Source organism: Cupressus sempervirens, chromosome 8 (genome assembly GCF_028749045.1).
Source record: "Cupressus sempervirens isolate cs-2001-9-10 chromosome 8, ASM2874904v1, whole genome shotgun sequence".
Classification (NCBI taxonomy): Eukaryota; Viridiplantae; Streptophyta; class Pinopsida; order Cupressales; family Cupressaceae; genus Cupressus; species Cupressus sempervirens.
Window position 1 is genome coordinate 135,549,300 of NC_143125.1, and position 15,644 is coordinate 135,564,943.

The 15,644-nt window shown below is 36.1% G+C and overlaps 1 protein-coding gene across 4 annotated transcripts in view; it reads left to right on the plus strand.

Moving 5' to 3' along the window:
- The window catches only part of LOC149541921 (callose synthase 9-like), a 185,758-nt gene that overhangs the window by 149,571 nt on the left and 20,543 nt on the right, over window positions 1-15,644 (plus strand). For all 4 annotated transcript variants that reach the window (XM_089796976.1, XM_089796977.1, XM_089796978.1 and 1 more), the window contains exons 37-44: window positions 4,120-4,239; window positions 5,983-6,098; window positions 6,175-6,258; window positions 6,378-6,490; window positions 14,576-14,628; window positions 14,719-14,895; window positions 15,026-15,073; window positions 15,359-15,511. In XM_089796976.1, coding sequence (XP_089653102.1) covers window positions 4,120-4,239; window positions 5,983-6,098; window positions 6,175-6,258; window positions 6,378-6,490; window positions 14,576-14,628; window positions 14,719-14,895; window positions 15,026-15,073; window positions 15,359-15,511 — 864 coding nt within the window. The remainder of the gene's footprint in view (window positions 1-4,119; window positions 4,240-5,982; window positions 6,099-6,174; window positions 6,259-6,377; window positions 6,491-14,575; window positions 14,629-14,718; window positions 14,896-15,025; window positions 15,074-15,358; window positions 15,512-15,644) is intronic.

A 15,644-nucleotide genomic window follows, 5' to 3' on the forward strand; every position in this document is an offset into this window, starting at 1 on the left:
CCACAGCTGCCGAACATGTGGCACTAATGAGAGAGCTTGTGAGGAATCAGGAATCGATGAATGATATTTAGTGACTCATGGAAGAGACTCTCAAGAAATTGGCAGACAATAGAATATCCGGAGAACAAAATGGTCTCAATCCCGGACTTGGTGTCAGGTAAAGCAAACCCTCATCCAACATGCTTTTGACCTTCCATGCTGTCTTTTCTCCAATGGACAGAGGCACGATCTGGAGCGAAGTGGTCGACGTTTGAAGAAATGCAAGAACAACTGAGAGAAGACTGGAAGAATGCGAATTTGGAGAAAGATATATCCTACAAAGATTATTCAGATCTGAGAATGAGATATTCGAGAGGCGGAAATAGAGGATATTTTAATGATGATGTCAGGATGAAGTTGAGTAAAGTAAATCTGTCATCATTAGTTGGATTTGGATCCATATTTGCGCAAGCGTGGGTAATGAAGGCAGATACTTCCAACTTAATCCCATGCCAGAAGAAGAAGCAATTAAATTTGCAGCCTTACACTTGGAGGAAGTTGTGCATGAATGGTGGCATCACGACACCATCACATTGGGGCATGATCAAGTAAATACCTATGTGGAATTCAATAAGAGATTGATAGATCGATTTGACAGTAAAGATCTAGAACTCAATTTCAAAGATTTGGCATAGCTGAGGCGATCAGTTGACCAGTATGCTGCGGAATTTCAGAAACTCTTTGTTTTGGTCATGAACATTTTTGAAAGAAGACAGGTAGTACCCTTCATGGACGGATTGATAGAACCATTGAAGGGTTGGGTAAAAGGGTTCAATCCTGCGTTCCGGTTAGAAGCCATTAAGAATGCAAGGAGTATGACATCATCAACGACGCCATCCTCATGAAGTTACTCACATTCCAAACCACCGGTGTTTCCAAGGGACAAAGATAACAAACATCCACCAAGAATGTCGTCGTGGGATGAAGCTACTAGAGAGGAGCTCCAAAGGAAGAAACTATGTTTCAACTGCAAAGGACCATGGGAACTTGCACATAGATGCCTCGGGAAAGTAAAAATCCACTACATTGATGTTGTCCGATGACGAGGAAAAACAAGAAAATATACCCTTCGAAGACAACCCCACGAGGACACCAACATGGTTAATTTGAACCGTATGGAAAGAATTGCAACATTGGTATAGCGTGGAGGAACTATCACCCTAGCCAGTAGCTTGAGGTGCACAGTATTTTGTGTACATGGAACCCGTCAAGGACAAAGGGTTATGGTGATGCTCGATAGCGGAGCCACTTGAAATTTCATAAACTCATCTCTGGTGAAGCAAAGAGGTATACCTATGTAGAGGCATGCAGGATTTAGGTCAAGGTTGCCAGAGGGACTCTTCTGCTTTGCACACATCTTGTTCCTCAGCTGAGTATCACAATGGCAAATCACACGGTGAATGAAGATTTCTTCAAAGTGGACCTTGATGACATGGAGGTTATTCTGGGCATACAGTGGATGGAGACACTTGATGAATACACTAAGAGCTTCAAATGGATGGACTTGACTTTTTTTGTTGATGGAAAGAGGGTTGTCCTTTGCGTAATGGCAAATGAGGGTCCGAAGGAAGTTTCTGCGCATTGGATGGAGGCAATTTTTTGGCGTGATGATGTTGCTTTGGCTGCACATTGTTTTGTCTCGGTAGAACCTATAAAAGGGAAACGAACACCTCCCTAGGATGATGATCTACAAAATATTTGGAGTGAACATGATAAAGTTTTTATAGAGGTTCCTCTTGGCATACCGCCTCATTGAGGGTTTGAACACACTATCGAGTTGGAAGCAAGAGCCAAGCCGGTCATAACCACACCCTACTGCCATCCCAAAAAAATTTAAAGATGAGATCGAAAAGACAATTCAAGAAGTGTTAGAGAAAGGATGGATCCGTCCCAGTTCTAGTCCCTTCGCGTCATTAGTGGTTTTGGTCAAAAAGAAGGATGGGACGATGCACATGTGTGTGGACTATCATGCGGTGAACAAAAAAAAAGAAAGAATAGATATCCCATTCCAAGGATAGATGAGTTGTTGGATGAATTACATGGCGTAGTCTATTTTTTGAAAATAGATCTCTGTTGGATACCATCAAATCCGCATGAGGGAGAAAGACGTGGAAAAGATGACCTTTTGTTGTCACTGTGGGCATTACGAGTTCCTGGACATGCCATCCGGATTAACAAATGTAGCTACTACATTCCAATCATGCATGAATTGCATCTTCAATAAACAATTGCGTTAAGTACTTGTATTTTTTGATGATATTCTTATTTGTAGCAAGACATGGGAAGAGCACCTGAAGCATCTAGATGAAGTCCTAAGGATCAGTCTTTGTTCACCAAGCAATCCAAGTGTGAATTTGTTATGATAGAAATATTGTACCTAGGCCATATTGTCAGTAAATATGGAGTTCAAGTTCATGAGGAGAAGATTTAGGCTATCCTTGGTTGGCCTCCCCCAAAATCACTCACTAAATTGCAAGAGTTTTTCGGACTATGCAGTATTACTGGAGGTTCATTAAAGGATTCTCTCAGCTCAGTGCACGCTTAATGGATTTGACAAGGAAGGGTTCTTTCCAATGGAATGAAAAGGTGCAACTCGCTTTTGATAGGCTGAAAGAGGCAATGGCCTCTAACACTTCACTTGGATCTGGCAAGTTGGAGCACTATCATTTTAGCATATATTGATTAAAAGGTTACTTGTGTTCAGTCTCTCTTATTGTCTTTGGATTTCGTCCAAATCTGTTGTGTTTATGTATAAAGGGGATTGCATTCACAGTTGTTGTTTTATCACTTCTGGCCCAAGCACTTACCAAACGATTACCTTTTCAAACATATCCGTACTGAACTTCTATGTACCGTACGACTTGCCAACTCCACTGTACGACTTGAAGACATGCCTTACCATACGGCCATCTGGCACACCGTACCAACATCTTTTCTATTGTCTCCACCGTATGGAAGACATTCTACTACAACCACCGTACGACCCTTTTGTGTGCTGCTAACTCCACCGTACGGCCTTCTTGTTGACACCGTACAGCTTTTTCTTATGCCCTTGCTCGGACACCATACGGCCTTCTTGTTGACACCATATGGCTTTGTCCTACACCCTTGCTTGGACACCATACGGCCTTCTTGGTTGGCAACCATACTTCCCCTCCCCATCACTGTACGGACTCTCATTGCATCGTACAACTTGTCTTTCCACATGTATGGGTTTCCTGATTTCATCTCCGTCCAGTTTCAGGCCCTCTGTACCCAGGAAAATTACAGTAGGCTCTTGCCTTTTTTGCTAAATGCAATTACAACATCAAAATGTATAGAATTAATATTTGAAATTTTAAAAGAGAAAATATTTAGTTTTATTGCCAAAGAGAGTGTGAAAGCACAGTTTAAACTGCATTTTACATGGACATGCACTTTATACACGTGTTTCCTGCATTTATGAAAACCTGTGAGTTACACATGCAAAAACTGGAAGGGCAAAAATATAAAAGAGTACTTGACAACTCAGAGAGTACCCAGGCATATGCAAACTATGGCAGAAACCACTAAGTTTCATCATATATGTGTATATTAAAACTTCAAAGTTTAGGTTAGAATATTATTTATTATTTATAATGTAATGGAATTCATTGTTCACTGGAGAGCAAGAGGAATTGCATGCCAGTGTCTAATATCAAACAGATACAAATTTTTGTTTTGAATATGAAGTTTTTGGTAATTTTATTATTCTAGTAAAGGTATACTGTATGCCATATATAGAATGATGCATATATCCATATTTGTAAGTGATAAAAAAATCTTATAATGTGTACTTTTACATTGTTATGAGCTACATTAGTTGTATCTGGTTACTCTGCTGGGTTGCTAGCTTGGCATACAATCCAAATTGTTTTTTTCTAGCTTGCAGTTGTTGATGCTTTCTTCCTTTTTTGTTTCTGAACAAGCTGCATCTTTTGTATTGCAGATGTTTCTGCTTATTTCTAGCTTTTTTGTTTTCTTTGTATGTACTTGTTCAAAGTATCATAGTGGGTTTAACTCTGCAGTCCATTTGAATAATGTGTTTTACTATTATTTCAGGAAATCTACTCAGTCAAACTGCCGGGAGACCCAAAGCTTGGCGAAGGAAAGCCAGAAAACCAAAATCATGCAATCATTTTTACTCGCGGAAATGCTATACAAACAATTGATATGAATCAGGCGAGTTTAGAATTTTATGGATTTCATTTTCATCTAGTTTCCTCTGGTATGATATTTTTGTTGATTTATAGATTTGGGGACTATAGGTAAATATATAAAGTATAAATTTTATACTTCAGGATTTGGTGATTCAGATCACAAATAGAAAATGTTGTATGGTACAGAAGTGATGTTATTAAGCACAAAGTTGAGAATAAACTTTTTTCTGTTCCATCCTTATATTTTGAATCAGTCTTATATCCAAATTTTTCTTTATTTTACCATTTATATCTTAATTTTGTTTTCGTTTGGTATACCATAATAGGATAAAATTGATGAGATTCTATGTGATTATTTAGCTTGTTTTTTAATTGTCGATTTACTTTTATCAATTATACTGCTCATATAAGCAAGTGAATGTGCATTATAAACAAATTATCTTGGTTTAAATATAGTTTACAAAGATAATCAGTTTCACTTCCTGGTCCTGGTCAGGTTTACTTCAGGATTTTTTTTTTTCATCATTTCGAAAAAGGCTGTCCATCGAATCATGTTTCTGTCTTTATCTTTCTGTGTAAGGCATATAGTTACAGTATTGGCTCAGTTGTCATGAGTTTGACTCTACTCTAGTTAAGATGAGAAAAGTAAACTCTGCCAAAGTTAATGCAAATAACCTATTCTTATAATGCTTGTCATGCTATTCTTGAGTTGTGCATGGCTCATGGACATCAAAATAAAGTTGAAGTATTGGATGGGCAATGCCTCTGTATTGACGTCTCCATTTCTGAAATAATGTTGCTTATTAGACATGACTCTACATTCATTTTGGTGTAAATCAAGCTTATTTCTTCTGGGGCGAGAATTAAACAGATCAACTTTTAAATATAGCCTTCATTTTTGGCTGTCATATATTTCCCAATGTTTCTTCAGATAAGGATAATACATTAACTTGTCTATGATAATAAGTGAATGATAATCATGAGTTTGGTTACTGTGGCCTAAGATGCACAACATCCTTGGATTTGAATTTTTTTAAATTATGACATCTATTAGAATACTATTGCATAATGAAATATAAAATAGAATATGCAATCTGAGAGGTGAACAAATAGATAGGGAAATAGGTTATTTATATGTTAATCAAGGCAACATATTATAGGTAATGGCCTGCCAAGGGGAGAGATCATGCCTCAAGGTGATGATGATTAATCAGGCGTAGAACAATAGCATTTGTATGAGGCCAAAAGTTACATATTAATGGCTGAAACAATGGGCTTCATATTAACATAATTACTGAACTATTCCTGCAATGAGATGTGTGGGATGGTGTGAATTGAGGATGGAGAGAGGTATGGATTCCCTTGGATGATATTAGATAATTTCGAACTAATAATCTAATATATAATATAATCTAATATACTTATCTTAGTATTTCTTAAACTTGAACAATATGGATAACGAATAGAATTATACTTCCAGTGTGTGCTTGAGTTATTAGTTGAACCACATAGTGATTAAGAGAGAAAATAAAATGCTATAATGGTTAAAAGAATACAATGTCACTGCTTCCTTGAAGTACTCCCTGAGATGCAAGTATGTGAGGTAATCTTAAAGTCCAAAGTTTTATTGAGAGATGTTTTTATTGCAGTTTTCTGTGAAAGATTTGATAGTTATAAGTTCTCTGTTAGTTTAGATTATAAATACTAACTGAGTATTCTTTTACTTCTTTCATGTAATGTGGAATAATATCATCATTTCTTGCAGGACAACTACTTTGAAGAAGCTCTGAAAGTTCGCAATCTCTTAGAAGAATTTACTGTTGATCATGGCCTTAGGCCTGCTACTATTCTTGGTGTTCGGGAGCATGTCTTCACTGGAAGGTATAATTTGAGACTTCTTGATCATGTTTGAATTTTATCTATTGATCAAGCTTACATCTGTTGATATTTTATGCAGTGTATCATCTTTAGCTTCATTTATGTCAAATCAAGAATCAAGCTTTGTGACTCTGGGTCAGCGTGTTTTGGCAAATCCTCTGAAGTAAGTTTAGATATTGAACATCACAGATGTAGTTCTAGAGGCTTTTTTATATTTGTTTTTGATTTTCACTAAGCTTTAGTTCTCTGAATTTGATTTATAGACCACCTCATCTTTTGCAGAGTCCGCATGCATTATGGACATCCGGATGTCTTTGACAGGATTTTCCATATTACAAGAGGTGGCATAAGCAAGGCATCTCGTACTATTAATATAAGCGAAGATATCTATGCAGGTATTCTTACAATTCCTTGAGATTCTGACCACTGTCTAGGGATGCTTCTTTTGCAACAGTAAAATCAAATGCATAGATCATGTTCTGATTTTTGTTTTCAATTCTTTTGGGTAAATGAATTTTTGTCGTAACAAATGTTGAAAGTATCATTGAGCATTGCATATTTTGTCCTTCATTGTCGCTGAGCTCATGTGCTGACACAATTCATAGTATCTAACATTTTATCTATAATTCTGAAAAATAAAAATTACAATTAGAATTCAGTAGATTATGAGACAACCTACTGTGCTATTTGTAAAAGCAAATGAGAGCACTTCAGAGAATTATTTTTTGTTCAAAACAGAAAATTCAAGACTGAAACTAGATTTTTTTTACCATGAAACAGTCAACATTTAATCTTTACAAACCCCAAAGAGTAAAAGCCAGGTTGCTTTTGCAAATATTACATCAAACTTAAGTCTTCTTCTGATTACTCTGAAAGAACAAGGGTAGAGACAACATAGATTCTTTCGTTCCACACTGTGAAGCATACACAATGACTGCAATCAGCTGAATTCTGCTAGTTCAGTTAGTTAAATACTGACACAGCACCAGGCTCCAATGATCAAATCCATGGCAACCAACACTTTCTATAAACAGGGTGCTTTCGGAAATATTACATCAAACTTAAGTCTTCTTCTGATTACTTTGAAAGAACAAGGGTAGAGACAACATAGATTCTTCCTTTCCACACTGTGAAGCATACATAATGACTGTAATCAGCTGAATTCTGCTAGTTCAATTAGTTAAATACTCACACGGAACCAGCCTCCAATGATCAAATTCATGACAACCAACACTTTCTATAGCTCCTGGATGATTCCCTCATGCAGTGGAAGATCCAGAAAGGAATTTGAGGTTGAAAAATTGTGTGTGTGTGTGTTTGAAATTTGAATTTTCCCATTTTTAATGAAACCATTAGTTATTTTTAGGCAGCGATGCTGTTTCTCATGGCAGTTTGTTTTGTAATTGCTCCCGTGGTAGATTCATTATGTGGAGAAAACCATGGGTTTTCTACTGCTGATCACTGATTGTACACTTTGTACTCGTTATTTAATTTCTTTTCCAAATTTTTTGGGAGCAATTATCATTAACTTTCACTATTGATTGTGTGCATACAGAGTTCCTGGAACATTCTGTCATGTCCCCATTTTGGAGGCAATTTGATTTAATTAATTTAATTAATTAGGTTGTCCAAAATAATGAATATTTTATGAGGATGACTAATTAATTATTTTAATTAAATAAATAAGTGGTATTAAGTTAATTATTTATAAAGTTATCAAATAAATAAATACTAAAAGGTAACTTTATATTTAATTAATTTAATAAAGTGACTTGAATTATAAAATATTTTATAAAGTCACTTAATAGATAAAACAAAATAATGTTCTAGAAGCTTCTGGAGAAAGTGGAGGAAAAAGAATAAATAGGCACCCCGGGCTTCATTTTAATCATCCAGATTTGTTGTTGTTGATGTTGATGTTTGTTGATGTGCATTGTGGAGCCTAGGGTTTCTGCAATAGTCACAACTGGCCATTGAGAATGAAAACTCTCAATTGGTACGCAATTTTGAGAGTGTGAAATATCACTTGAATTATTGCAGTTGGGAGGAAGATACTCCAGTTTTCTATTTGTGCTACATTGAGAAAAAATATTTGTGGCCATTGAGAACGAAAACTCTCAATTGGTATGCAATTTTGAGGGTGTGAAATATCACTTGAATTATTGTAGCTGGGAGGAAGATACTTCAGTCTTCTATTTGTGCTACATTGAGAAAAAATATTTGAGTACAAAAAGCAGGCCGAAAAAGTAGGCCGAAAAAGCAGTTCGAAAAAGCAGTCCGAAAAAAGCAGGCCGAAAAAGCAGAACAGAAAAAGCAAGCCGAAAAAGCAGGTCCGGAAAAGCAATCCAGAAAAAGCAATCCGAAAAAGCAAATTCGAAAAAGCAAAGAAAATTATTACAGCCATCTACAATCAAGGGCGGTAGCTAGAGAGGCACGACTTGGGCATTTGAGGAGGTTATTTCCGGTTCAGTGGTATTGCAATACATCTATTCTTTAAGGCGACTTCATATGCCAGGTCTGATGTGTATTTTCATAGTTGCCTTTCACTATAGAGTGCTGTTGTAATTGTCATTTCGTATCAGACCTATCATTCATTAATAGATATATCATTCATTTTTACATTCCTCACAATGGTATCAGCAATCCATGGCTTTAGTTTTATTTAATCATGCATGTGATTAGCGTACTGCTGTAGGGGAGTAATGAAGTTAGATATTTAGTGTTGCATTAGTTTTCATTGGCAGCTGTAGGTGCATATTACTTTACCAGCAATCATCATATTTTGATATCTTTGTAAATGCCAAGAGTCTTGGCTAACTTAGTATGAATATTGTATTGGATACTCATTCTCAATTAAGGAGATACAATTGCTGGTCATTAATAGTTGTCTTTGAGCATTAATATATCATTTTCTATCAGCCAGTTAGCTTGCATACCAACTGTTTGTTAAAATACCAGATGGCTGTAGGTGATCATTTTCATGATAGAACTCATATATGCATTCACTATTGCCAAAATTAGTTGCATATTTATGTTACGTCATTGTTTAGACAATTTGGAGTCTTTTGTAAGCATTCTCTTTGAGGCAAATCCAAACAAGAATCACTGTAGCAATCTGAAAAGTTATATCAGTCAGAGGACCCTTGCTTGCAAAGTGTTTGACGAAATGTCAAACAACTGAAGTATAAAGATTTTTGGTGTTGGAAGAAGTTATAACCTATTGGGGTTATTTCACATTCAGGTTTACAGGCAATTCCGTGTGACCAAAAACATTTGTGGTTTTTATTTCCAGTTCTATGCGTTTGTTATTATGGTATGTGTCTGTGTGTGTCTGCATGCTTTGGTGATTATCCCAAGTTGCTTTACTCAGGAGTGCTACAGGAATATTTGTGGGTCTTATGTGTTTGAAGAGTATATAGAGGAGTGTTTATATCATTAACATATTGCTTCAAGCTCATCAAGGTTCTATAAGTCATCTTTTGTTAATGGTAGTTGGTACAAAAAGGTGGCGGGAGCAATCTGTGTAAAATTGCAAGTGCAAAAGATGTTACAGGAGCTGTTCTGATGTTTTGGCCCAATGTCTATGTATTGTGAAAAATAGAATCTTGAAATACACTGCAGCAGGAATTTAAAGGGCTGCAATTATTAATCATAAATTAGAATTTGCCTTGTTGGACAGTGCGTTTGTATTGCAAATGCAAATCAAACACAGCAATAGATATGTCGATGAGCTTGATGGAAGGTTCTTTAGAGGAAAAAGGCAATCTAGTGTATAGGATAGCAACGGAAAGAAGTAAAATTCACCACAACAAAATAATAAGTGTAGTTAGAAATTTAAAGTATGAGGAAGAAGAGAAACATCAAAAGAAGAGGTTACTACATAAGAGAGTTTGTCAGGATTTGTGATAAGTTGAAAACAAAAAACCACTTAGACTCAGACTAGTGATTACCCCCAAGATGCATTAATTTGGGCTTCATATGTTAACATCATATAATTCTGTTTTACTTTTATATCATAAAAACGAGTCCCATCTCTCCACTTCAACTGATCCAAAACTGATTTCTAATCAAGGAGGTTTTCTTGTGAGATGGTGGGATGCCATACTGCACAAATCCTTCCAGTCACATAGCTGATTGTTAACCACGATATCCCCAATAGTTTTGATGCCCAGAGAGTACCAGGCCTTAGCAGAACAACAGTGGGTGAGTGCAAGGTTTATCATTAAGCACAATCCTCCACTAGATAGATCTATCCACCATTGTATATGTGGGAGAGTGCCCAATGGCCTCTTTGTTATTCAAAAGATGCCTTACTTTAGTCCATGCCTTCCACAATGAAGCAAATATTGGAGAACCAAAGATCTTTAAATTAAAACTGCCCAACAACAGATCTTGATTACCAATCTTGGTCCACATTTTACCTTTCTTAGTTCTCGAAAGAGCTATATTATGGATAATTAACACTTTCCAGGGCTCATTACCCTACAAAGCTTTGAAAACTCATTTGGAATCTAGGACAATACCATTAGCTTTCAAGTCTCTTAATCCAAGACCACCCGTATGCTTCGGAATACAGCACCAATCCCAAGAGACATTATGTCTTTTTTGATTTCCTTGGCTATCTGACCACAAAAAATCTCTGATAATCCTTTCCAGCTTATAATGTTGATAATTAGATAAGAGCCAAGTAGATGTGAAGTATATAGCATGTGAAGAAAGAACCTTTTGTACTACCTACAGCCTCCTAGCCAAGGAGAGTAAGTGAGTTTACTGTTAATTATGTTTCTACTCATTTTTTAACTGCTCCCACAGATCTTTAGCAGAGGGGCTCAGAAGAAAAGGGATTCCCAAAAATCTGTTAATATTGTAAATAATACCCCAACCCCACGTTTTAGAAGTCAACCACACGAGAGGAATGACAGACCAATCGATCACCACTAATTAATGAAGGGCAATCTTAGCAAAAAAAAGCTTTGCAAAAGAATTGGAGTCTATCTACAGCATTAACAAAGTTATCTTCACTAAGTCATCTGAATAGTGCAGTGCCATTAGCAAATTGGGCTTTCAGTAGTAGTTCAACCCCATTGGGACACCTAATACCTTTAACAGGGGACCAAGATTGTTAGTTCTCAATTTATAATGTAAAGCATCGACTTCTAAAATAGACATGGATGGAGCAATGGGGCAGCCCTGTCATTGACCTCTGCAACACAATAGGCATAGACAACATGCTATTAATATCAACGACTGTAGAGGAATTTAAAAACTAAATATTTATTCACTGAAAAAAATGTGGAAATCCAAAAACTTCCAAGATCCCAATGACATGTGCCCTCAACTGTATCATATGCTATTTCGAAATAAAAAAGAATCATAGCTGTGTGTTGACCATCATGGTTGGCTCAATGCATAGCTTCCCATCTTGTAATGAGATTTTTAAGAATATATCTATCTTGAATAGAAGCGGCTTGAATCATAGAGATAATTTTATCCAAGAGACCAGAGGTCATATTAGCTAACAATTTAGCTATAATTTTAGTGGATGGATTAAGCAGTGTTATTGGCCACCAATTTTTTACTTGCTTGTTATCTCCATCCTTGGGTAGAGGCTTAATTAGTCCTTTGTCATTTTGCTCCCCCAGAGTACTATGTAGAGAGGCATCATTATGCAGCTCAAAAAGTTCCCAGGAAACCCATTCTATGTTAGCTTTATAAAACTCAACAGGAAGACCATCAATCCCTGGGGACTTGTCATTAGCTAAGGATCTAATAGTAGCTTCAATTTCATTAACCGAAATTTCTTGTGACATCTGCACAACATTCTTTGGGATTAGTTGTAAGCATTGTTTCAATATTTCTGTGTTGTTCTTGATGAAATCTGAATTAAGCAGATTGGCATAGAAATCAAAAACTGCTTTGCAAATATCTTCAGGTTCCTTAACCATATTATCATTCACCATAATCTCGTCAACCATTATTCTCTTTTCCTTCTGCTCAATGAGGTAGAAGTACTTGGTTCCTCTATCCCCATCCTTCACCCAATTCATCCTTGCTTTGACACTCTTCCCTTTATATTTATAATTCTATATCTTCGGGATTGGTTTTGACCATCTTCTTTTCAATCCACTCATTTTGACAATTCTCTTGGAGTAACTCCTCTGCATTATTAGTCTGGACTGTAGAGCCTCTCTTAATTCGTTCTCGTCTGTAGCCTCCTTTTCTTTGTTGAAGTAACATTGATCCTTTTCTGCAAATGTAATAACATGACCATTGTATTTTATGTGTTCCAAATGCAGATTTGAATCTCATATAAATATGAGAGGAGGAGACATGTCTCTATGGGCTGCTTTCCTCTTCCAACAGATATCACCAAATATTTAAAGATTAGTAGTGCAGTATGGATCTTGCAAAATATTTGCAGTTGAAAATTATAACATCAGTGACAAAAAAAGAGAATCTTCAGGGGTCCCTCTTCTTGGGATTTAAAATCCTGCTCTGACTGTAATATTAAATGTTGTCAACAGTTTGCACTCTCCCGATGAATAGTTAGATTGGTATTGCTGACTAGATACCTCTAAGTGATCATTAAGTATTTTATCTATCATGAAGGGTTTCTGACTGATAATTTTCAGTCAAATTCTTACCATGTTTTATGGCAGTGTTAATTTCCTATTCAATTTTTTTTTTTTCATTTTTTATTTTCCTGTCTCTGCCTCACTAAGCATGTCAATGTTTTTCTTCTTGTAAAATAAGTTGTTTCTTTACATTTGCAGTTTGGCTCTGATACCATGTTGAAGTAACATGGATCGTTTTCTGCAAATGTAATAACATGACCATTGTAATTGATGTGTTCCCAATGGAGGATGTAAAGCTACTTCCTTGCACAAGGTTGAGAACTGTTTAACACAATATCCTCAAGGAATATCATCACATTAAATGCAACGAGTGTTCAAAGAGTTAATCCTGTAAAGGCATTTTGAAGCTCTTTAAGTAAATGCGATTTTAGGTATACAGAATAATTTGACAAATATTGTCGCCAACTTCCTCCCTGCCTGCGGCTCTCTATAAGGATGAGATATAGAACAGTACTCGGTCGACAACAGGTGCCAAGTGAATGTCATCGCAATGAATGGAAGATCGCAGTGGGGTTTGGTCATGAATCAAGAAATGTTAGTATGAAGAACTTCATCAAATTTCAAAGATAAGAATGCTATATATTAACACAGTCAATATAAATAAAATATTTAACTAAATGCCTCGTGGAGGTGTCAGCTCAAGAAACACAGTAATCCGAGAATACGCCCGCTACACATACATAATAAAAAAATTTGAAATAACCTTTTGCTAAGTGTCCTTCTGAACGCATCTCTGTAAAAGGTAGTAATATCTATCAAAGCATGATATCTGTTGAATGAAACTCCATAGGTGGAAATGGAAATTATCTATTTAACCGAATGTCGCATAGGAATGTGGTCCAAATGGTGCTGCAGATATATGGTGTATACTGGCTGTAGAATCATCCAAAAGCTTCTTAATTGTAAGACACTGTCCCAAAGCTATGCAGTTCCATTAAATTCCATGGTTGCGGGTATTCAAAACATAGATTTTTTTTGTAGAAGCTAAGCGTGCGATCGTTGATGTAAGCCTGAGCTCCACATCTTACCTGTGGGCTGAAGCACAAGTGCCGATTATTTGAGTGTTAAAAGTATACAGAAAGAGTTCATTAAATAAAGGCATTTGAGATTTCCAATTAAATATTTTTGGCAAGGGAAAGCACAATAAGTGTTTGTTGAAAAAGCTTTAGAAAATCCAAAACAAATATAATTGTCAATCAGCTCTTTGCGATCAGTTTGAAACCCGTGGCAGGTCAGTAACATGCTTGATAAAATGCCTCAAAAACCAAGCACGGAAATTGTTTGACAGAGTTTAGAAAATTCACAACCACTGTTGTCATTTCACTGCTGCAGCAACATGGGAGCTTTGGAAATGGGTAAGGACATTCGTCAAAATAGAATGCGATGGTGTGCATGTACACAAAATATGGAAATGCAGCCCTTCTTACATGTAAGTTGGCAGGTTCAAAGCTAAATTCAACAACCTTTGTCATTGACTCTCTGGATTGACAAATTGGAAGCTCTGAATCAGTACATGATATTATCATTGATTCCTCGCATTTAGGGGATTTAGGGAAAAAATGCTTCCTCGTATTTCATTTATAGATGGGATACTTTTGGCAAGAGTCATTTCTTATGTAGTGTTACATAGTGCGGCATAATGTGATGATGATAATATTAGGAATTGAAATGTTAACCATAAACTTTTGATCTTTAGTCCAATCAGTATATCTTCCATTGTTTCATACAACTACTGCAGTTGTCTAATCATCCATGTAGCCTTTATCTTAGAATTTGGTTTATATATGCTAGTACATGCATGTGAAGAGATCTTGAGCCACTTTAATTTGAATGTCTGGCATGCAGGATTTAACTCTACATTAAGGCAAGGCAATATAACTCATCATGAATACATTCAGGTATAATGATGTTTAGCACCTACTATCTCACATGATATGAGACTTGATGTATCATTTTTTAAGTGATGGTTCATGAGCATTTAATAACAGGTTGGAAAGGGACGTGATGTGGGGCTTAATCAGATTGCAATGTTTGAGGGAAAAGTTGCAAGTGGAAATGGGGAACAAGTTCTGAGCAGAGATGTTTTTAGACTTGGACAAATTTTTGATTTCTTTAGGATGTTATCATTCTACTTTACTACGGTTGGCTTTTATTTTTGTACAATGGTGAGCATTTCCTAATTTTTTAATGTTTATTGTAAAGCTTAATTCCCGTGCTTGTATTTTGGTAGATTCTAATGAAATAGCTAGTTCTATTTCAAAATTAATGTGGGATTGCCTCTTATTTGTGATGTAGATCACAGTTTTGACTGTATATGTTTTCCTTTATGGTAGAGCATACCTGGTATGTCACTCTTTACTGAAAATTTCACACTTCCAAGAATGTTTTGGTTTTACTGGCCAATGCACAATGAAAACAATTATTTCTATTTTGAAAAGTGGTGAATGGAAATGAATTTGTTCAATGTTTTTCGCTACTATGTATATAATGCTTACCATTAGCGATAAACTGCTTTTCTTTACCATGAATTATATAGTTTAACTCATTGTACTGTATTGAGAGAACTATTTTTTTATGGTCAGATTAATCTTTGCAATGTCTCTAACTTTCAGAAACTTATTTTGGCAGGCTCTGTCTGGCGTCGGTGGTTCTATTGTGAGTCAAACTAAGAATAATCTTGCACTGGAAGCTGCACTAAACACACAGTTCCTTTTCCAAATTGGTGTATTTACTGCAATACCAATGGTTATGGGATTCATCTTGGAGCTAGGGTTTTTGAAGGTAGGGAAATAACTTGATCTTGTTTTCCTTGCTATTTGCATGTTTCTACTGACATCTCACAAAGCTTCGTTTTCTAATAGTGGAAAATGTCTGCAAACTAATTCTGATTGGAAATTATTTCCTTGTAGAGCAT